The 23,459-nt window shown below is 39.4% G+C and overlaps 3 protein-coding genes across 5 annotated transcripts; 1 reads left to right on the top strand and 2 right to left on the bottom strand.

The window, feature by feature from the left end:
* Nucleotides 1–746: 746 nt before the first annotated feature.
* Mad (Mothers against dpp) lies at nucleotides 747–19,253 on the bottom strand. 3 transcript variants are annotated; one of them, XM_002052892.4, is made up of 4 exons: nucleotides 19,075–19,253; nucleotides 4,670–5,100; nucleotides 2,856–3,546; nucleotides 747–1,970 (listed from the first exon to the last, which is right to left on the bottom strand). In XM_002052892.4, exons 2-4 carry the CDS (start codon nucleotides 4,937–4,939, stop codon nucleotides 1,564–1,566), a joined length of 1,368 nt encoding a protein of 455 aa, XP_002052928.1. In that variant the 5' UTR covers nucleotides 4,940–5,100; nucleotides 19,075–19,253; the 3' UTR covers nucleotides 747–1,563. The 3 variants fall into 3 exon arrangements, with proteins under 3 accessions (XP_002052928.1, XP_070065155.1, XP_015028561.1); XM_070209054.1 differs by having other exon boundaries at nucleotides 19,081–19,253; XM_015173075.3 differs by lacking the exon at nucleotides 19,075–19,253 and adding an exon at nucleotides 10,661–11,001.
* A 378-nt stretch (nucleotides 19,254–19,631) lies between these two features.
* On the bottom strand, nucleotides 19,632–20,859 carry LOC6628250 (caspase). The gene has a single exon (XM_002052893.4). The coding sequence runs from the start codon at nucleotides 20,568–20,570 to the stop codon at nucleotides 19,755–19,757; it is 816 nt and encodes a 271-aa protein (XP_002052929.1). The 5' UTR covers nucleotides 20,571–20,859; the 3' UTR covers nucleotides 19,632–19,754.
* Nucleotides 20,860–20,936: 77 nt separating this feature from the next.
* gkt (tyrosyl-DNA phosphodiesterase glaikit) lies at nucleotides 20,937–23,174 on the top strand. The gene is made up of 5 exons (XM_002052894.4): nucleotides 20,937–21,098; nucleotides 21,164–21,746; nucleotides 21,853–22,242; nucleotides 22,300–22,897; nucleotides 22,966–23,174. Exons 1-5 carry the CDS (start codon nucleotides 21,023–21,025, stop codon nucleotides 23,095–23,097), a joined length of 1,779 nt encoding a protein of 592 aa, XP_002052930.1. The 5' UTR covers nucleotides 20,937–21,022; the 3' UTR covers nucleotides 23,098–23,174.
* The last annotated feature ends 285 nt before the right edge of the window (nucleotides 23,175–23,459 follow it).

Below are 23,459 nucleotides of genomic sequence, written 5' to 3'. Positions count from 1 at the left end.
ACATCAGAAATTCTTTTTATTGCGAGGTTATCGATTGCGCACTAAACACAGCGACTACGCGACGTTACATGGCGCGCCAACACAGAGCGTTGCCAGAATGTTGATAAATTCAAAGGTTTGCAAACTGTTTTCTTTTTGTTGTCTTTATTTTACGTTAAGTTTTCAAAATTGTTTTACAATAGTTTTTAGTACACAATTACATTAAACAGCGCTGCACAAAATGCTAGCAAAAGGCAATTCAAAACTGTGTATGTGTAAGGCATTGTGTTTTGTATTATAGCTGCTAAAAACTGTAAACTTTAAGGCAATTTTTTTTGTCGTTTTTTCTTTTAAGCTATTTTTGTTTTGTTTTAGCTTTAAATGAAAATAAGCTTCTTTTTTTTGACATTGAAAGCGCAAGTAAAACGTGTTTAGGCACAATTATTACATATACTTAAAAGGCTAGTGTTCCGCATTTAAGCCATTAATTTACAGCTTATTTATCATATACATGCATATATATATATACATATATAAAGATATATATCATTAGTTCTACAGGTAGTTAGAAGGCAAAACTGTATTTTATTTCAAAAATTAAGACATTATAGCTACTTATAAAGAATGGGGATTTCGGCACAAAGAAAATCATCGTGTGTTTTTTTCAAAAAACCAGCGAAAAAATTGTTGAAACAAATAATTAAACGAGAACAGAAAATGTTAACTAAACTAAGCAAAATGTTTAAAATTAAATTGTGTTTTGTCAATTTTTGTTTTTTCTTTCTTTCGGTTATTCATTAACTTTTTTCAAATTGTACTTAAACATAAACAAGATCATCAATTAGTTAAGCGTAACTTTTGTGTTGTGTTTTTCTCTTTTTTTGTTGTTTTTGTTTTGTTTTTTGTTTTGTTTTTGTTTTTTTTTTTTCAAGAAATGTATTGCATAAAAGTTGTTTAAAACTTGCCCTACACATAAGTATAATTTGATTTATATATGTATATACTATATATATATATATATATATATATATATATATTTAGGTTTATTCTGTTGCTTTGCTATTCTTTAAAAGCAATTCGCAATGACACATAAGTAGCACTTGAAATAGACTTGAACAACATTTGCCAATGGGCATATATCATTATCATAATAATAATAATAATAATAATTATAATAGTAATAGTACAATAGTTGTATATAGATCAAACTTTAGTTCGTTTTCGCTTGCATTAACTGTGTTTTTTTCTTCTTCTTCTTTTGCATAAGGAATGACATTCGCGTAGAAAATCATATGTTTAAACTATAAAATAGATAAGTATGTGTAGTGGGCGAGAGGCGGGTTGAGTAGCTGTCTATATATATATATATATATCTAGGTACATATATATATATAAGTGTATATATATATATATATATCGGTTTGTAAGGCATATATACACGCACACAAATATTTAGGCATAGGGCTCAGCTAACGGCATTACGTCTTTTAGCTATATCATCATCATCTATGTGTGTGTGTGTGTGTGTGTTGGGTTTTCCTTCCTTCTTGCTTGAATATAGTTTCCATTTAAGTTGTCTTTATCTTAGGATACGGAACTGATTGCATTATGCGGCGATCCCATCTGTGTGAGCACCTTGTCCAGCCACTGCAGCGGCCCATGCAAATGTATCTCGATCCAACAGGGCGTTGAGGTAACATCCTGGCGATGATATTCAGCACCCCAGCCCTTCACAAAGGACATGCGTATTGTGCACATTTTTGTTAGCTCGTAAACGGCCTCAAATCCATTGTTAACCGATTGCGATAGCAGTTGAGCAAATTCCTGATTGTTAAAGATTTTTAATGAACAACCGGGCGGTATTTTGCACACGGTGCTCGGATGGAAGCCGTGATGATAATTACAATTGCGCGATTGCACAAATATCGCAGAATCGGACAGGCATTCGGCATAGACCTCCCCGGTTACATAGTACAGATGAACGCCTTTACCTATAAAACATACACAAGGAATATTATAAAATACACTCGTATTAAAATAATGTCTATAAAGTAAGGACAGGCCGAGACGTAGTAGTATATTGCAGTATATTGATAGAAATATCTTGGCAAATGGAATACTTTGCCATAATCTACCCCCTATAATATATAATATAGCTTTGCGACGTTCATAATAAGTATTAACTAATAAATGACGAACTCTTGGTGAAGATATTTTATTAACAGAACGAAGTTTTCCACTCGCTTCTTGATGCTGATCTAGATCGGAGATGTCTCCCTAAAATACCCTGTACAGGCATACAAAAGAGAATAAATTATAGCCTGAAAAAAAAATTGACTATTTTTCTCATTTTCTCATTTTTCTTTCTTTACTTCGGAAAATATACCTAAGATTTCTATTTAAATATCAATCAATCAATTTGTCATTTATTATTCAAAATATTCTTTAAGTTATTTCAAAATATCGTGGATGGTTATTTAATTTTTAATCTAGTTAAATGTTTGCTATATATCTTTAATCTTTATACATACGATCTTTTAGTACACCAAACACTAACCTAAATATTTTATTAAAAATACCTAATTTTCCTATTTAAGCTATCTCAGGCGGCTTGCTTGTAAATATTTACAATGAGGTTAGAAATACAGCGTTGCCACCCTACAAAACTTTGAGCTAAATAACTTCTCGAGGCATCCTGTCAGCTTATCAACGCGTTAATTGTTGTCACAATGTCAAACATGCTTAACATTTAGTAAGCGAAAAGCAGATTAAACAACAAAATTAACATGAACTTTGCCAGGAACATGGCCTAAATGTGCTTAAGCTAATCGAAACAAGGGTTTAATTAACATTTGGCACACTTCTTACACACTTACCTATATGACGGCGTGTATTTTCTATGGTACTGTTGCGATTCACATTGCTCAGCTGGCCGAGGCAGCAGCGATCGGAGTTATTTGATGGATTCGTGAAGCCATCGACAATGACCGAATTGTTATTGCAGTGGAACACCTCGCCGACGCGACAATTAAGCTCGTAGTAGGCAATGGATGCCCAAAAGGCTGGCTCCGAGTAGCTAACCTGGGCCACATCGCCCATCTGGGCGTCGAGCATTTGTGTGCCATCGTTCGGATTGTTGGAGTTGCCATCCTCCGATGGGCTGTAGGCGGGCGGCGGTGTGCCCGCCAGGCTGTCATACGGCGAATTGGGATTGGAATTAACCGAACTGGGACTGCCCACCGATGTGTTGCTATTGCTGAGACTGTGCGAATTGAAGCCACTGTTCGAGTAGCTGACATTGTGCGGCATGCTCGGCTCGGCCATCTGATTGAACTGCAGCATCGAGTGACCCGGCGCAAACTCTGAGTGTCTGGGCACCAGCACCGGCGGCAGCACCGGACTCTCCACACGCTTGTAGTGATACGGATTAATGCAGACCTCCTTCTGTTTGGCGCTAAACGGATATTGGCATAATTCGAGCGGTTTGAGTTCATGATGCGACTGTAAGTCCGGCCAGCGCCAGACGCGGCAATAAATCACATGCGGCAGACCCTTGCGATGAGATACCTGTGAGGGCAAACAAATGAAACGAAATCATGTAGTTTTTGGTGCAATGGAAATGTTTAAGTAGATTCAAAAATCATTAAGTTGAACTACTTAATATTAATAAACTTTAACGGATACAAGTTGAGCTTAGTAATTTGGTTGTCTTTTTCACTTTTCTACAATCCCAACCATCTCTTCAAGCGAATATAATCCTTGAAATAAAGTACTTTAACATAAGAAATCTACTCAATTTAATCTCCAGCGTCTCTTTTTAGATACATTGAAAACTCTACCAACAAAAACTCCCATTAGGCGCGCACCTCTCGTATACGGACACATTCTCTCAAAGCAGGCCCCAACAATTCAGCCTCTGTTAGGCGTACACTCGCATTAAGCGGACGGCTTGTGTCCGCTCAAAAGAGTTTTCATTGTATTAGTTTAGCTTTTACAATACATCAATTTATTGCTGCATTGACAATGAGAGTAAACTCTAATAATGAGTTTTGCTTTACCCTCAGATCATATTTCGCGCATGCCTGCAATTCAAGTTCTTAGTTTCAATAGATCTATCGATCTCAATGTCTCAATTCTGCCCTCTAGGATCCGCTTTTTTCCATATCAAAACTTTTTTGCATACCAAAGGTTTGATTGGCTTGACAGAGAGTTACAGACCTTCGCTTTATATAAAGAATTACTGTGTAAGCAGATACTCATATTGTCCTCCATTGTTACCTTTTTGCTTTTCATGTGATTTGTAAATCGTTTGGGTACATCTATATTGTGTCCTCCATTGTTACTTGTTTGTCGAATCAGTACTTTTCATTGTTCTCCATTGTTAGTTGTTCGCTTTTCGCATTGAATTTAACTCGCAAACGCCTTTAGCCAAAGTCCTACTCACTTTGTCCTCCATTGTCACTTTTTTGCATGTCGAATCGGTGCTTTTCATGAAATTTTCTAACTATAACTTTAACTTCTAACTATAACTATATTCATAAATATTCACAATCTCCCTTCTCTCATATGCATATGCATGTCCACATTGTCTTCTCATTCGCCACTCAGAACCTTATATGATTCCCGACTAGCGCCTATTTAGCTGAGCTATCTGCGACTCTTTCAGCTGCTTGCTCAACTTTTGTCTTACCTGTAATCGTCCATCTAGCGATCGTGGTATGGTCACACATTTGGATGGCTGACCGGGGCAGGATAGGGCACGTTCCAGTTCCTCGATGGCGCCTTTGCGCTTCTTTAGTTTCTTCACCAAACTGTCGACTGCCTTCTCGGCCCATTTCTCCTCCTCATCGCCCTGTTTCCAGCCGAGTAACTTTTTCACAGCCGGCGATTGGAATGAGAAAAGGGTGCCCAATGTGGTGATGGCGCTGCTTGTGTTCGATTCGACATCGTCGGTGTCCATTCTGTGGATGTGGCTGCCGCTGTTGTTGTTGTTGTGGTTGTTGCTGCTGCTGGTGTTGTTGCTGCTGCTGTTGTTGTTGTTGTTGTTGTGATTGTTCTGCTGGTGACTGCTTTGGGGTGGAGTTAACCGATAACCGGTATAGCTATCAACGGGCGGATAGTCTGTGTGTATAGAGAGAGAGACCAATGCAAATTCGTTAGATACATAATGAAAATATACATACATCAATATCAATGAAAGCCACGATTTAGATTGGATTTAAGCAACGCCCACAACAACAACAACGACAACAGACTTGGCCATGTGCCCAGCTTCAAATAAAGTCGTTCGTCTGATTGATTTAAGGGGGCGGGTTTTGCTTTGAGGCAGGGGGAGTTCGATATGTTGTTGTTGCTGTTGTTGTTGTTGCTGCCAGGCAGTGCACAAATCATGCTTGACTCCGCCCCGCTTTGGGCGCTCAGTTTTGCCCAAGGTCAGCGTCCATTGCATGCAAATCATACGCGAAATAACACACACACACACTCGCACACACACACACACAAGTTCAATTTGATTAAGAAGAATAATATTCTAGAGAGATATTAATCGGGCATGCAAAACATACACAATTGATTAATAATAATTCATTTTCATATGCGATAGAAATAATTTTTAAGTGATTAACAAGAAATTTAATTTCCGTAGAATCGATAGAAGCTCAGTGTTGCAAAATGAGCCATTTTCTAGCTAATTTAGGCTATTTTCAGAGTGCTTTAGCCCGAAGGTGTCGAAGGTGTGTTGTTGCTGGCTTGCTTGGAATAGAAAGCCAAATTAGCTATTTTTAGCTATTTTTAACAGCAGCTGCTTAAAAACGGCATTTTCCAACACTGAAACAATTATGTATGCAGATTTATATCACAGTGCGCAATTCAGTCGAAGACGATCAAATTTAAAGGAAATAAATTCGATATCGATTGAAAGTAAATAAATTCGATATCGATTAAATGAAAGGAAGTACAATCGATATCGATTTAATGCTCGCATTCGATTTAATAAAAGGAATAAATTCGACATAGATTAAGTAAAAGCGAATCAATTGGATATCGATTAAATTAAAGAAAAAATCGATATCGATTAAATACAAGCATTCGATATTCATGAAATTATGAGGAAATATAATCGATATCGCTAAAATAAAGGGAAACAAATTCGATAATAATAAAATTCGAGAATATTTAAAAAACACTTAAAAATTATTTGGTTTTTTTTTTACAGTTATCAAAAGTGTTGGTTAAATTTTGAATTTTCAGTTAAAAACAGAACTACAAATATTTATTTGAACACAAACAAGTTCGTAAGCACGTTTTTAATTAAAGAGAAATTTGAAATCACGAACTCCGTTCTTTATTAGGAAATTCAAATGGAAGAAAGGTTAAAGGTTAAGAAATAGAAGAATTTAAAATTAAAGTAGATTCCTTATGCATTTGAGCAACTCATAATTTATAATCAATTTTACCTCTGAAGGTTTTAATATAATAATATCAATTTATATCTAATTTACTATACAAATAGTTATATTAAAGAGCTGACGGTCTGTAAAATTTATAGATACGCCCCCCTTGGATAATCCAAATAAATCGATGCATATCTCAAGCCTAATCTTCATAGATTCATCACTCGTTTGCCAATTTTAGTTATTAATAATTTATTGAAAACTGTCAATTATTATAAAGCTCACTGAGTCACACGGATTTGCTCATGCACAAAACAAATTAATTTTATGCTTGAGAAATGCCAGTTTTATAGCCATCTTCAAGACAAGTGTGTGACGCGAGAGCGCTAATGAAATAAGTCGCTGACTCATTGTAATGCTCCAAAAAAAACAAAGAGGGTTATAAGTGTTTATTGCCCGGCTAATGTAAAGTCCCCGATTATATATTTAGTTTTAATCTATTCGCAGAACTTGACAATAACTGGATATATATAGTATGTAAAAAATTGAACCAAATTCAAGGGTAATCAATTCTTTTGAGTAAAGTGAAAAAAGTATAAATATAATAAATAACAATTATATGTTTATATTATATAGCTTAAAGCAGGTAAATAAATGCCTTTCACTTTTCGAGAGATAATTTCTATACTTTTTAAGAGCTGTTTCAATTTTATTTTTAATGCAAGGTTTGGACAGACTTGCAAACACAAGTCTGAACACACTTAACTAAGATTAGAGAAATCAAGGGTTCGAATCCGAGTGAATACAATATTTATTTGAAGTACGATCGTTATAACAAAAACTAATGTAAAATAGATTAATATCATTATGCATTATCGATTAAGTGTAATGCAACTGAACAAAGAAAAGAGTCTGAGGGTTCAAACCCTACTTATCGATATGCATTATGGATTTTTTCTACGGTTAAAAGACGACGAGAGGTCGAATAACCATTCAACTAATTAAACTTGTTCGATTTGTATCAATGATTTATCCTAAAGCAACCGATGCAACACTGAAAAGAGAGGACGATGGTTCAAACCCTACTTATCGATATGTATTCCTGATTCACCCTAAGTCAATTGCGGCAACAATGAAAAGAGAGGATGATGGTTCAATCCTACCCATCGATATGTAATTGTTAATTTAGTCTAAGGTAGCTAAACAAAAAAAAAAAGAGAGGGTAGTGGTTCGAATCATACCTCAACTACTTTTGAGCTAGTTCAATTTATTGTTTATGCCAGCCATGTGTTACACCAATTAAAAATTTTGAGTGCATTCAATTGACAATTTAAGCCAATCGTATAATTATTACAATATAAATAATAAAAATGTAATTAATGTAAAATAGATTCGGCCAGATGTCATTTCATTCTCCTCCAGCTCCTTCTCCTCCAGGGCCCAGTCTCTATTCGTTTGATCTCTTTCAGTAGTTACCAGCATCTTTTGCCCCACTGTGCCGCCGAACCAAGTGCATTAACGATCGAGCTCGACGTACATCATAATTAGCACATAAGAGAGATAACACCGGGAGACAAATGTGCAAATGGCAAACTGTCACCACGAAAGTGACCCACCTTCTGGCACACACACACACACACCCCACCCACCGCACACGCCCCTCTTGACCCAACACCACGCATTACGGTAACGGCAAAGACAACAATTCAATCTCAATTATGACATTTCAATGTGAACCACATTTCTCAAAGAAAATACAACTATTGCAAAAATAAAAAACCGATCTTATGCCGCACTTGTGTGCTTCAATTGTAAAGTGAGAAAATCTAATTGAAAGAAAATTTCTTGCACCAATTAATTTCGATTTGGTATCTTTTTTTTTTTTTGATGGAGGGGGAATTATGAAGGGGGGGCAAACGTGGGCAAATTTGAAATCCAATTTCAAAACCAATTAAACGTCGACAATAAATCAACAAGTGCAACACTTGGGGACACCTCCTAACACGCCTGCCACACACACACACACACACACACACACACACACACACACACACACACACGCATACACTTGCACACTTGCAAATTTATTTCTGGCCAAATTAGCCGCCGCGTGAATTAATTTTCAGCATTTTTTTGTAGCCTACGCGGGGCATTGCCTGTTTCTTTTTTTTCGGTTGACAATTTGTTTGGCTGCTGCCACATTCTGCGGCCGCCTCAAAAGTCAGCGACAACGCCTCAGGGTATCCCCCTGTCACCTGCCCAGCCCCCCTCCCCCCTCCCTGTTCCGCACTCCTTGTCAACTGCTCGCTGTAATTATCGCAATATTTGACCAGCTGGCAAAAGCCTTGCTCAAATTGGAGCTCAATTGATTGTTGGGTAAGCATTCAAATTTTCCATGCTAGACCGTCCCCCGTATCCCCCCCCCCCCCCTGATCAACATATTTTGTTGTTTTGCTATTCAGTTCGTTTCTGCAGGTGGGGTGGGGGCATTCGACTCATTGACATAGATGATATTTCATTGGAACTGCCCACCTGGCTGGCCACAGCTGGTAATCTTCCGCAACATAAAATTGGGGGAAGATTTTCAATTCAAATAATCAAGGCATTATTTGTTAGAAAGGTCTAAATAAGCAAGTTAAAAGTATTAAAGAAATGTATTGTAAACGAAAATATTTATTATAATTTCTTGGAAATTTTAATGTTTCCAAAAAATATATTGTTGTTTATTAAATGTTGATTATTTTTCCGAAAATATCGAAACAGTTCAATTGTAAGGAAAAACATCTATTTCTAGTTTCGTAAGCTATTCCAAACGGGAGTGCCCGACTAGGGAATACCCTGTACCAACGACAAATGCAGCTCGTGCTAGGCGGAGCCACAAAGAGATTTGCTGAAGCAAAAAGAAATCCGATAACGATTTCTATCGATTTCTTGCAAACGGGTCAAGTTATCGATTATCAAAAAAAAAATGCCACAATCTTTAGATTGTAACCGATAATATTGCTTTTTTTTTAACTTAAATAATAATTTAAGAAGTCTTCTTTTACAACTGCAACTCATCTTAATTAGCCATTATGCTTTTGTACACAGAACAATTGACTTCCTTTTGAAGCTTTGTACAGCACAATTTTACAACATTTTTATGGAGCCGATCATCCAGCCAGTCATCCAACCCGAACCGTCTGGCTAGCAATGCTATCGAGACAACAATTAAAGAGCAATAAACGTAAACTTCAATTACAAATTAACCCCGTCTGATCGATAAAATGCGTGACAGTTGCTTCAAAGCGAGAGGACTCCACCCCGAACTGGCGCAACAATGTGGCTAAACAGATTCTTCTTCCAGGGAAAAGCTGAAAAGCCCATCATAACTCAAAGGACAGTGACAGAGAGGGTCGGGGCATGAGAGGGGGCATTACTCTCGTATGGCAGGCACGCATTCGCGCATGCGTATCTCATATAATTCCAATCAATAATCAATCATAAATGCGGCAATGACAATAAAGCGTAAATCAAAGAGCGCCAGGTAGAGCGCGAAAGCAATGCAGTAGCAACCCAAGGAGCGAGAGGGAGTGAGAGAGAGAGAGACGGAGAGCGTGTGAGTGGAAGGGAAGTCAAACTTATCGCAGCGCTTCCGTTGCCATTGAAAATGTCAAAAAAAAAAAAACAGGCAGACGAGGACCTGCGTGTGAGAATGTGTGCGTGCGTGTGCGTGTGCGTGTGTGTGGGGACATGTGTTTAAAAATAAACAAATAATGCAAGCGAACAGCCCAATGATGATAAATTACAAGCCCAAAAGGCAAAGCAAAGTTTGATTTGCTTCGGAAAATCGAGAAAATATAAATAATTGACAAATAAGTAAATAAATAAAATAAAACTAAACCGACTAAGATATTACTTAGCAAACATTAATTGCACCTTTTAAATACCAAAATATGGAAATTGTATTTTTTTTACTTTAATTTTTAAAACCTTTACAGCCAACAGGTGAGAAGGCGGGGCAATAATCACGTCTATAAATTTTAAAACGCATTTTGAATTTTCAAATATAAAGTGAATGAGCCGTATTAACAGAAAGAAATTGATATTGTATATTCTGGCTAGTAATTCCAGCTCTTCAAATCACCTAAATATGCCCAAAAAAAAAAGGATATTTTTCGATATAGGAAATTATATTAGTTATTGTTAGAAAATAAATTCTTATATGACATTAACTAGCAAAATCAACCAGATATATAATGGTTACATTACAGGGTATATAAACGAGAAAAATAAAGAAAAACACATACACATGATGAACGAGAGAGAGAGGGGGACGGGCGGCTGTTGTTCTTCACGGTTCTTCGTTGGCTGCGCGGCGACTTCTGCTGCGTTTGTTATTTCTCTGCTTGTTGACGTTTATGGCAAAGATTGCAGATATTATTCTTATTTATTTATACTGCACGGCATACGCACAAATATATACACACACACACACAGACACATACACGCACGCAACGCTGCAGCAGCACAAATCAAAAATCAGCATCCAAATGTTATGCGAGACCCTCCACAAAGGCGCCGTTATTGAATTACAACAAAAATATACACCGGACTGCAGCAACGAGTTACATTTTTCGTTCAACGAGCTTTTCAGTTATTTTGATTAAATATTATTCTTATTATTGTTTATACTTAAGTGCGTAATATTCGCATAAAAAAAATTCATTCAATAATATGAGAACGAAGCAACCAAAAACCCCGCGAGACGCAACAAAACACAACTGCACGAAGCGAACGATCGACGACGAATGTGAAGCGAGCGAGCGAGCGACCCAACAGAATGAACGTGCTGTGTGTGTAAGTGTGTGTGAGCGCGAGCATGTGAGTATCAGGGCTGGGCGAGAGCGCCAACAGGAGCAAAGCAACTATCGGAAAGCTAATAAAGTACACGTTCACATTGTAATCGATATTTTCAGCGAGCCATACGATTATTTTACTAGCCTTTATTTCGAAGTTATTTAAATGCAATATTGGCATTGAATATGCAACGATAGTTGGCGAGCGTGCAGCCCTGGCTTTGAGTAACTGCTGAGTGATGTATTGTGGTTGCCTGCCGCCGTATGTGTAAAAAGCCACAAACAACAATAAGGAAAGCGGCAACCAAGCGCATTTCACACTCACACACACACACGCACACACACAATTTTTATTTTAAACAAATCAAAAAGCGTTTCATATGTGAGGGGAACCGCGGGCTAGGCGTACTGCACGTGAACGTAAACGTGTGGGCTGCAATCAAACTGTAAATGCTGCCACAACAAGTGCACAAGAGCGATGGTAGCAGCGGAGTTGGAAAGGGGCGCAAAACAAAGCGCTTAAGTTAAGCGAACAAAATTCTTGAACGCCGCGTTGCCAACTAACTGTATGGTCAAATTGCAATTCGGCGTTGCCAGATATGTTGTGTGCACCGTGTGCTGTGTGCGTTGGTGTGGGCGCTACTTTTAATATTGCCTAGTTTTTTTTTTTTATTGCGTGTTTAACACTACTAAACGCGAATTTATAGCCAACTTGGGTAACATAACGCAGTTGTCGTAAAAACCGAAAATAGTCATGAAGCGCACCCCCACAAATGAAGGAAAATTAAATAAAAACAACAGCAGCAAACATAAACAACAATAAAAATTTATGCATGCATGCAAAATATACACATATGCAACATGCGCACACTCACACTCACCCGCTCACTCCCTCTCTCCCGCTCGCAATCTAAATTGCGCTGGCGCACGTGCCAAAAGTGGACTGGAAGTAAAATGAGGGTAAAATCCTTTGGCGAGCACAAAAATTAAGTCAATTCTAATTACAAATAATTGACGCGTTAATTGCTGAACCTCACGCAACCCTGCGCCCTGCTAAAGTAATTGAGCTGTCAACGGCGCACAAACAAAAGAAAAAAAACAAAAACACAAAAACTCAGCAACCCTACGCCCACGCCCATGGACAGCGTTGCCAACTGCTTTGCGGTAGGTTCGTGTTGTGTTTAGTGCGCACTTGTTCCTGTACACGCAAAAACATGTGCCAAAAATGAACTTGCGCTAAGCGGCTGCTGTTGCTGCTGCAGCAAGAGGCGTCGCCAGCGTCAGCGCCAGCGCCATGCAACAATTGATGCGTGCTCAGCTGCCAATCAATGCCAATGACTGACGCGGTAACCAGCGACCACCATACATCATCTACAGTAAAAGCTCTTTTGACGAACGGCATAAACTTCTTTACTTACTTTTCGATACAAATTATAAGAAGAGCTTTGCTGTTTGTAAATGTTTGTTTGTTAGTATTAAAAAGAAAACATCTTCTTCAATCGAACAACGAGAAGAATTGCAAACAGTTTTTGTTCGCTAAAGGCAGCTTTTACTGTGCCCCGTCCAGTTCCCCCTGTTGCATGCCACCATGCACCCGCACACCGCTTGCAGCATCCACACGATGCGCGCGCTCGCCTAAATAGCCCATAAATATGTGGAGTATGCGCAACTGCAGTCGAGGCGAGGCACAGGCACTCGGCAAATGCTTCAACTACTGCTTGGGGGTTAAACGTGGCCGCGCTTTGTGGCGCCTAATGCGTACGCCAAAACAGAACGTAAAGAATTCTTAGAAAAGCGTCGCCAGAGAGTGGAGAGAGGACATGGAGTCCGAACGGATTAAATGGCACAAACATGGCTAATTACATGTATTTAACACACACATAAACAGCAGCAACAACCACACCAACAACAACAACAATGTCTGCGCGCTGTCGGTGCGTTTGCGCTTGGCGTTGAAATTGAAGTTGGCAACGCGACAGAACCAATGACAAGTACAACAATTATGGTCAAAAGCGGCTGCAAACGTTGTCACTAAACACAACAACAACAACAACAACAACAGGGGCCAAGGAATTGTCCAAGTTGTGCACTTTGATGATGATCATTACACGAATTGTGCGTTCTAAACTCCTCTCTGCCGACCCAACAAGCGCCAGGGCTGTAGAACTAGTTCTTGTGAGCTTTGCAGGCTAAAGAACGTTTTATTATTCTTACTTCTTCCTCAGCGAAATCAACTAAGACGCAGCGTCCAACTTTTGACATAAACTCAAATTTACCATGCTTCACGCTCATGGTAAATTTATCCTCATAATAGTTTATTTAACGAGCTTTACAAAATGCCAAATCGAACTAGTTGTTTATCATTAGCATTAGTTTTTGAGTTTTTAGTCCAATCGACAGTGAATAAATGCTTGAATAAATCAAAAGGCTTCGCAAATAAATTCTAAATAAAATACATTTGCTTGTAAGTTGAAATTAAATGAACGAAATAAGTGCTTAAATGAACTAGTTCTTAGTAAAATTTGAGAGGAATAAAAAGAGTGAACTGTAGAAAAGTGGAATGCCAATCAAAATAGTATTCGAGTATTTGAAATCGAATGGTTCGTCAACAAAATTCTCAAATCCGTTCATCCGTGCTTTTATTTTATTTTACTTAATTTTTTTTTTGCATACAAAAGCGTTATGCAACCCTGGCGCACAGCGCCATTAAAATAGGAGCGGCTATTTAGCGGCGTCTTGCACACCTCGCCGCATGTTGCTGAAAATCCACAAACTCCGCGATGTCAATGCATTTATTTATTAGATTTTAAATGCAATAATTATTAGTTTTATATGGACAATGAAGCGCCAAGCGTCGTCAAGAGTCGTGTGTGTGGCGCGATCTGAATGCCTGAGCAGGCGTCCGACCACGATAATAAAAACAAACAACACGAACACACACACAAACACACACGCACAACAAGACAATAATACATAATACGATACGAGTTGTGGACTCCAAAAACATAGCTGCGTCCACTTGTGTGGCGCTGCTGCTGCTGCTGCTGCTGTTGGCTGTTGGCTGTTGCATGCCCCAAGTTGCGTTGCGCTTGTGTTTAATATGCAAACGTCGCCCCGTTTGCATGTGCAACAACAGTAGCTGCCAAACTGTAAACTCAACTCATTCACCGTGCTCGCGGCGTGTGGGTGTTGGTTGGTTGGCATCAATTTTCCAAGCCCGCCGACTCCCGACTTTCGTTTCGATGCGACTCGCAACAGCACACTTGACAGTTCGGCGACAGAGATTTATGCGCTGTAATTTCCCACTTTATTACAGTTTAAAGTTGCGTTTTCATACGTTTTTCCCGACGCAGTTTCGTCTCTTTAATGCTGCCATTTACTTCAATTTGGCTCATTGACTGCGACTGATGTTCGTTTGCAATGAAAAAAAATAAAACAAAATCAAGGAATGGTAATTGTGGTTGGGGGCACAACAGCTGGTAAAACTGCAGTCTGCTTACTAAGTAGCTATGCTCTAGGTGGGCGTTGGAATTGAAGATTGATCTGGTTATTAACTGGAATTGATATAATCGAAAAGACACTGCGAGCTGGCAAACTACAAGTTTTATTTAGGGCATTTTAACTTAATTTTATATGCCACCTTAGGCTTTTCTTGCCATCTTAAATGGAAATTTATCCGCTAGTTTACCATGTGGTAGAGATTGATAAGTTTTTCCATCTTCGTGTTAACTGACCCTGTAAATGTTATTTTAATCTGCAAAAACACATCTCAACTCAGGATCATGGTAAATTTATCCTCATGACAGGCTGTACAACAAACTGTGTATCAATTATAGCTTGCCTTTAAAATTAGCTAAATATGCTTGCATGCTCAATTCATCCTCAGCCTAAACAACGGGATTTATGCGATTTATAGCATTAATTAAATAAATAAACTAAATATGCTTTTAAAATGTCTAGTCTTTTCTATCTGCATAATACATAACTCTTGCTCATGTTAAATTTTATCCTCATGACATTTTGTACAACAAGCTTTATTCCCATTATAGTTTGCCTCATGATAAATTTATCCTCAGGACAGCCTGTACAACCAGCTCTATACCCATTCTATTATTTATTTGCAGTTATTATTATCAAGTATTCAATAGAATAAACATATTTTGCAATATTTGACGTCCACGTTAGCAGATTCAGCTCGGAAAAGTTGCAAGGCAATTTATTATCATGTTAAATTAATCCTCATGCTGCATGAATTCAGATGAGAAGCATATATGAGAAGCAATTGTATAGAAATATATATAAGCCACAAGATTTCTAGACAATCTTTTTTTTATTCTACCCTCACTTAGATCTATATCTAATTTTTAGCCAGGCTTTTGTATTGCTGAACCATAAATCATGTGGCAAAGAACATAAATCATTTTAGGCATACTGTAAGTACCTTAACTATGCAAATTGAGCTGTTGCTTTGTCTCACGTCTCGAACGCCTGACGCCTTCGATTTATATTTGAAACAAACTGCCGCGAGTACCTCAAATCATCCACGCCCACGCCGCCAACTACTCGTCGACTCTGAAAGCCTACATATGCTCAACGTTCCTTTTTGTTTTTACGGCTCAACGGTTATTCTAATTTATGTTGCATATTGTTTATATATATGAAGTAAGACGCACACACATTCGCTCTTGGCTTGATTGGGCAATTCACAATTTGCCAGGCTGGCGAAAATTAAGTGCGCAAAGTCAATATTTCAATTTCGGAGGGGGCCAAAAAAAAAAAATCACAACAAAAATGGGCAAATTAAAATAAAAAATAATTTGCATATGAAGTGCTTGTTGTTGCATGCTGCATGTGGCATGTGATTATAAACCAGCTAACCAGCTGTAAGGCGGCACACACAACGGCCTACGCATCAGGTTGTTGCACGTTGCAAGTTGCCCGTTGCCCGTTGCAGGCTGCTAGTTGCAAGTTGCAAACCTAACGACTTTTAGGCGGCATTTTGTAAATGAGCTTCAAATGGCTTTTGGCTCTCTCTGGGCTCTTTGCGCCTAAATAATTATGTTATTAATTGGATTTATGCACAGTTTGTGCAACATGCCCCACAACAAATCCAGCTAACAATTTGCATGTCTTGCTTTAGCCCTGGGTTGCACAGTCGTCCCAATCCCATGGCTTTTGGGGGGCGTGGCTCTTATCGGTGCACAACTATTTTTAAATCTATCGAAAGCGTGATTTACGCTTTTTCAGTTTATTTTCAGCTTAGATATTGTTTTTTTCTTTTTGCAAGTGGGCGTCCCTCTAGTTCCCCATATAAAAATATTTAAATATTTTTTGTTATTGTTGCTATTTGCGCTGCTCTTGATCTTCTTGTCGCGATAATCCGCGCAATGGTAATAAAAAAAAATTGAAAACAAAACAAATGCTGAAAAGGCGGGCAGAAAAAAAAAAATAATAAAAGACGACAAAAAATTGTCAACACGCATTTGAACTTATTTTTAGACCCTGTCGCAATCGGATTTTGTCTTTTTTTTTTTTTATTATTATTACTATGATTATTATGTTATAGACTGGCAAACAACTTTATTAAGTGCTTGGCTACATGAGATGTTTATCGTGCCAAAGAGACCTAAGCACGATGCTGGGCATACCCTAGTTATAGCCAAGTTTAGGGTATTTTTAGTTTATCAAAGACATCGAACGAATGACAAAAAGGTTATGGAAGTAGAAAACTATCGAATCCTGAATAATTGTAGGAATGTTAAGTTGGTTGATAATAAGTGTTGTAAAATGTCAAGCTTTTGGCCATTAACAGTTAGTTTCAACAAAATCACGGAAAAACACCATTTTCCTCTTGGTAGAGCATTGAAGCATTTTTTGCGCCCCAAAACTAAGTGTTGTCTTTGGCAAACGCAAAGATCTTTTTGTTCAGCCTTTTTTTTTAGGCAACTATCGTGACAATGCTTTAAAGTAGTAGAGCCTTCTATGGCATATATTGCTATGGAAACGTACATAGTATAACGTCACGTTCAGTAATCAGCCCACTGAATTTCCAATGGTGTCTAAATTGAAATGTTATCAGCTGGGTGAATCGTCTAGTCTGGCATTTGAGGCAGCTTTAAAGCATTTTGCATTACGATGATGCGGCAAGTTTCGACTTACAGGAGCCACATATTTGCCCATATTCTCGCTATGCTCACTTGGGCACGTCTCGAGCTATCTATGCACGACTTAACACGAAGTGAATGTGTTAAAAAATACAGTATAAGGACATAGAAACATTTTAGAAATGACGAATTAATTTTAATCTCAAATGTTTTAATTGCATGACCACAATTTAGAAATGAAACAAAATTCAATTTAAAGCTTTTTTTTCGCAAATATTGAAAAATCGCTCACATTAAGAATTGCATGTTCGTGTTCGTGTCGAGTCGTGTCAACACGCGCCCATCTCTACCTGCGAGCTATGAGCATAGCAAGAACAACAACAACAACAATAAAGATGTAAGTAGTTGCCATATCGCCCAAAGCTGAGAGCACACAGCGAACCGCAAAATACGCAGAAACCACTGCAAAAATCAGTACACCCACAAGTCAAAGTGTGCGTGTGTTTGTGTGTGTGTATGTGTGTGTAGAATTGAGTGCACGTCTTGGGTTGCGCTTCAGTTACCTTCGACAAAGGAAAGCAGCGACGCCAAAGCTGACGCTGGCAGCGACAGAGGCGGCGTCTAACGGCGTAACGAAGGCAATTCTCAATACGTGCGTGTGCCGCCCCACAAAATCGCTGCTGCTGCCCCTCTGACGCCAACTGAAAGGTTTGCGCGCGCGCTGCTGATATCAACAACAAGAGCAACAAAAGAAGCGCAACAAAAGCAGCGCGGCGTAGATAAGCGTACACACACACACATACGCGCACACATGCGCACGCAGTGTGAATGCAACTGTGTATGGGGAAATATACATAGAAAATAGTAAAAAGCAAAACAAATTAAAGTGGAAGAAGGTGTGTGATGAAATTGATAACAAGCAGCGTTTTCTAGTTGTGTTAACGTGATAACAGTTTGTTTGAGCAGAGCAAGCCGTCTGACAGAAAGAGAGAGAAAGAGCGATAGAAAGAGCGTATCCAGCTCTCTGACTCATAAAAGGTAATAAGCGGTCGAAGGTTCGTTTTAATTCCATTAATCATCAAAGGTACAACAAACGCTATATTTGTTTTTAATTGTGACTAATTTAAAATATTATCAATAACAATATCAAAATACAGCTCGCGCTCAAAATGCACTACCCCCCTCATTGGGTAAACCGCACCTGTGCTTGCCAGGCAGCAGCGGCAGCAGCAGCAGCAGCATTCAAGTGGATTTTTGTTCAAAGCACGAGCAGAAGAAATGTCAGAAATTTGTGTGCGAAGATAAGCGACATTCAAGTATTTTCAAAACATAATAAAAATTTGATTTTATTGTGTGTATTTATAATTGTTTTCAATTTTTCTTTCCTTTTTTTTTTTTTTTGGTTCAATTAATGGCGCGCGCAGCACAAAAACACACAGGCACATATATATACACACACGAACGCATACACACGCACACACACACACATATTGCAGCATAAAACTGGCGAGAGGCTGAGAATAAAACTGTAATCGTAATCCCTGCAGAGCAAGAGTAACAGCAGCAGCAGCAGCAGCATATACAAAAACAACAACAACAACAACGACGCCAGGCAAGACTCTTTCGGCAGCAGCGCGCAGCGAATAAGAAGTAGCGTAGTATGAGAAGAAAAAATTTTTCTTTCAGCCAAACGTAATTGCACTGCTACTGTGCTTATTTTTGCAATGGAAATGCACATAAAACTGTTTGAAAGCTACTCACGCGTACAATTCAACACTTGTGGTCCGCTTTTGTGGCCAGTTTGTTTACTCTAATGCACCATAAGTATGTGAATTTTTGTTATTTATTTTAAATTGTTTATCATGAACTGCACACACGACGACGACGACGACAACGACGAACGACCGACACGAAGTGTGTACAACACGAATTGCCTACAATACATGCATTTTGCAACACTGTTGCGCTGCCAACTGGTCATGCCAAATTGATTACTCAAATGTTTTAACAAATTACATACATTTTTATGCACAATTAAATATAAACAATCTAACGAATTAAATGTACACGTGCTTCTTCTGCTGTTTTTGTTGTTGTGTGTATCGATAGCTATCGACACTATATAACTATCATTATCGAAATCTGGCAGCACCAGCAGCTAGCACTTATCGCTAGAGATGTGACAAGTCTAGCGATAATTTTCAAATCTTAAATCGCAGCAGTAATTATTTAATTTTTAACAATATATATACTATTTATATTATGTATAATATATATGTATTTTATATAATATACAGTTTTGTTTATTAAATTAAATAGTTCACTGTCGTAATATTAATATTTCTTTATTTCCTCACATTTTATTGAAATTTTATAAATTAAATCTTTTACCATTTTATTTTTTAAACAACAGAAACCTTCTGTGGGAGTGGTCGTTGTCGTCAGTCGTTTGATGGATTGCTTTTATCGCGAAAAAACAATATGCGGGTTAACGTGGACATTGTGCAGCTAATTTGTTTTCTCTGGTGCTGCATCGAGTCAAACGAATGAAAACTCTCATAGTTGACGGCAATACGCTGGGCAACGAATGTCAGTTGTGTCAATAGATCCCGTGTCTTACCAAAGGAGCCAAGTTCTTTGCACAGGCTCTGTATAAACCAGCTGCCGTCGACAGTATTACGCCAGGAGCAGTAACCAGGAATCGTGGCAGAGGCTATCAGAAAGTCGGCAGGAAGTGGTATTCTATAGCTCATAAAAGTTTCGTTGTCATGTCCAGAGCTTTCGGGTCGCTGGATGTGGTAGCCGGGATCCATGAGATCGCCCTGACAGGCCTGAATAAAGAACAGTTTCGGTTTGCCCGCCAATGTGGGGCATCGCTCAGCAGTAAATGGATTCAAAATGCTCTCCAGTGGATAATCCTTGTCCTTGGCATATATGTAGCCCAATTTACCATGTGAGAGGATGGCTATTAAAATACAATCACAATCGGAGTGATCCCGACCACTGACTTTGTTAATTTTTTTCATAATCGCATGGCTGCAAAGGTCCGTGTATTCCTTTACTTTAAAGCCCAATTGCCCAAGAACTCTTCCAAGAAATGCGCTGTCCACATCCGTGCCTTGGCGTGTCTTCAGGTGTGGATGTTCAAAGTTCTTGTTATTAAAGATGACTGCTCTGCCACGATATCTATGAGACATATTGTACTCTGGGCTCACTCCGTTTCCAGCGTCAAAGCAATTCCTGCTGCGATCTGCCATCTTTGGATTTCTACCGTAGAATGCGACCGTCTAGCTTAAGTTGCAATGGACTTATGTCTGCAACTGTAGTGGCCAAAGATCGTAAATAACTTTCATGAATAATAAAATTTATGAACATGTTGAGGCTTATTCAAATAATCATTATTATATATAGGTGCGGTTGATATTTGTAAGTAATTAGATTTTAGAAAAAGTACAATTATGAGTCATGGCTAAATTGTTTAAAAAAGCTATTTAGAATCTTTATTCTCTATGCAATTACAGCAAACGCAATTAATTGTCGTTTGTGGCTTTTTGAATTTTTTTAATATGGCGCCTTTTTATTTGCGCATTGCATTAATCGATAATTTCGATAACTGCGATAGCTGCGATAGCTATCGTCAGCAGGCGCAACATCAGCTCCCGCTTTTGTTTGTTAGTTTTTGTTAAACCAAATCAATTAGTTAGGCAACATGCAAGAGTGTCCCTACGGCGAGAAATGTTACCGCAAAAATCCCATACACTTCGGCGAGTATTCACATGCGCATTGTACGTTAAAATAAAGAAGAATCACATTTGTTATGTTTCATTATAAATATTTGTGTTTCAATTAGTGGATGCCATTTATGCCAAGGGCTTCAAGGCGAACAGCAATGAGTATGACATACCCGGCAAGTATTCCAGCGAGCTAATCAACATACAGCTCAAGCTTTTGGAGAAAGTATTCCCGCAGCTGGGCACAAGGGATGCCAAACCCAAGCCGGCAGCTGCATCCAAGGCAGCGCCTTCTGCTCCCAAGCCGGCGCCGGCTGCGACTGCAAAGCCAGCAAAAAAGGAGCCGCCAGCAGCTACACCCATGACACCCAGCACCAGTCGTGGGTCTGCCTCTGACCAGGCGAGCAGCAAGGACAGCTCGAATCTGGCCAAGAAACAAAGGCTTAACGAGCGCAACATACGCGACTACATTCCCGTTGTGGTAGAGAAGGGGCGCATGGCCGCGAAGCTGGAGCGTGCAGCGCCCTATAATATGTTCCTTACGGCCATCACCGACTCGAAGCCGACGCATCTGGAGCCGCTGAGCGTTACGCTGCAGGAAATACTCGACGAAAGCCTGGGCAAGATTGAGTCCAGCGTTCAAATAAACTTTATGATAGACATCGGCTGGCTGCTGGGACATTATTACTTTGCGGGCATACTGTAAGCCGTGGCTGGTATTGTGGCAATCTTTAACTAAACAATCTGGCACAAAGCCGTTTTTCATGACTGCAAGTTAATTTTGTACATGCCTTCACTTCTTTCGCAGCGACAAACCCCTGCTGGTGCTGTATGGCGATGAGTCTCCCGATCTGCTGGGCATTGGCAAATTCAAGCCGCAGGTGACGGCCATTAAGGTCAATATGCCGACACCTTTTGCCACATCGCACACGAAAATGATGCTGCTTGGCTATGCGGATGGCTCGATGCGTGTTGTCATCTCTACGGCGAATTTATACGAGGACGATTGGCACAATCGCACGCAGGGCTTGTGGATAAGTCCACGGTTGCCCGCACTGCCCGAGGGCGCTGACACGGCTGCCGGTGAAAGTCCAACGGGATTCAAGCAGGACCTCATGCTCTACCTGGTCGAGTACAAGGTGTCGCAGCTGCAGCCGTGGATTGCGCGCATACGCAAAAGTGATTTCAGTGCCGTAAAGTGAGTACAAATCATGGAGACAATCAATATACTATATGAGCCGTCTGCTTTCCACAGCGTCTTCCTTATTGGCTCTGTGCCAGGTGGTCACCGTGAGAGCGCCGTGCGTGGTCATCCATGGGGCTGTGCCCGTCTGGGTTCGCTGCTGGCAAAGCATGCGGCGCCCGTGGATGATCGGATACCGGTTGTCTGTCAAAGCTCCAGTATTGGCAGTCTGGGTGCCAATGTGCAGGCCTGGATACAGCAGGATTTCGTCAACAATTTACGCAAGGATTCAACGCCTGTGGGCAGGCTGCGTCAGCTGCCGCCCTTCAAGATGATCTATCCCAGTTTTGGCAACGTCTCACGCAGTCACGACGGCATGCTCGGTGGTGGTTGCCTGCCCTATAGCAAGAACACGAATGATAAACAGCCCTGGCTCAAGGCGCATCTGCAGCAATGGAAGTCCGGGGATCGGCATCGCTCGCAGGCTATGCCGCATATCAAAAGCTATACGCGTTTTAATTTGGAGCAGCAGTGTGTCTACTGGTTTGTGCTGACCTCGGCGAATCTATCGAAGGCTGCCTGGGGCTCCTTTAACAAAAATTCCCAAATACAGCCATGTCTGCGCATTGCCAACTACGAGGCGGGCGTTCTCTTTCTGCCTAGATTTGTGGTTTGTTGTTTTTGTTAAATATTTGATATTCCTGCGTTAAATTAAATAACTCCATTACTTTCTTGCAGACTGGCGAGGAGACTTTTCCTCTGGGCAATGCGCGAGATGGTGTGCCTGCCTTTCCCTTGCCCTATGATGTTCCTTTAACCCCGTATGGGCCTGATGATACGCCCTTCCTCATGGATTATCTGCATGGTTGAAATTCTTTTCATATTTGTGACAATTCACTCAAATGTTACTACCATTAAGCATACAATAAATAGAGTATTCAAATCGACAGACTTTCTTTTAGATTTAAAAAGTGTGTAAAAACGCCAAAAATATGTTTTAGCCTTATCGATAACACTACGATCACAATAAATTATAGTACGGTCAGTGTTCAAAAACATTTATGTGTTATCGTCACTTCCAATTGGTGTTCTGTTATAACCATGTTATATATCTTATTAATCTTCAAAGACAGCCTTATCTTGGCAATGAGTTACATTAGCCAACTTTTCAAAACTAGGTCCATGAAACCGCCAATTTTATTTTACACAATTTCACTTCACATAATCAAATT

Source organism: Drosophila virilis, chromosome 4 (genome assembly GCF_030788295.1).
Source record: "Drosophila virilis strain 15010-1051.87 chromosome 4, Dvir_AGI_RSII-ME, whole genome shotgun sequence".
Lineage (NCBI taxonomy): Eukaryota > Metazoa > Arthropoda > Insecta > Diptera > Drosophilidae > Drosophila > Drosophila virilis.
This window is presented reverse-complemented; position numbering and strand designations above follow the sequence as displayed.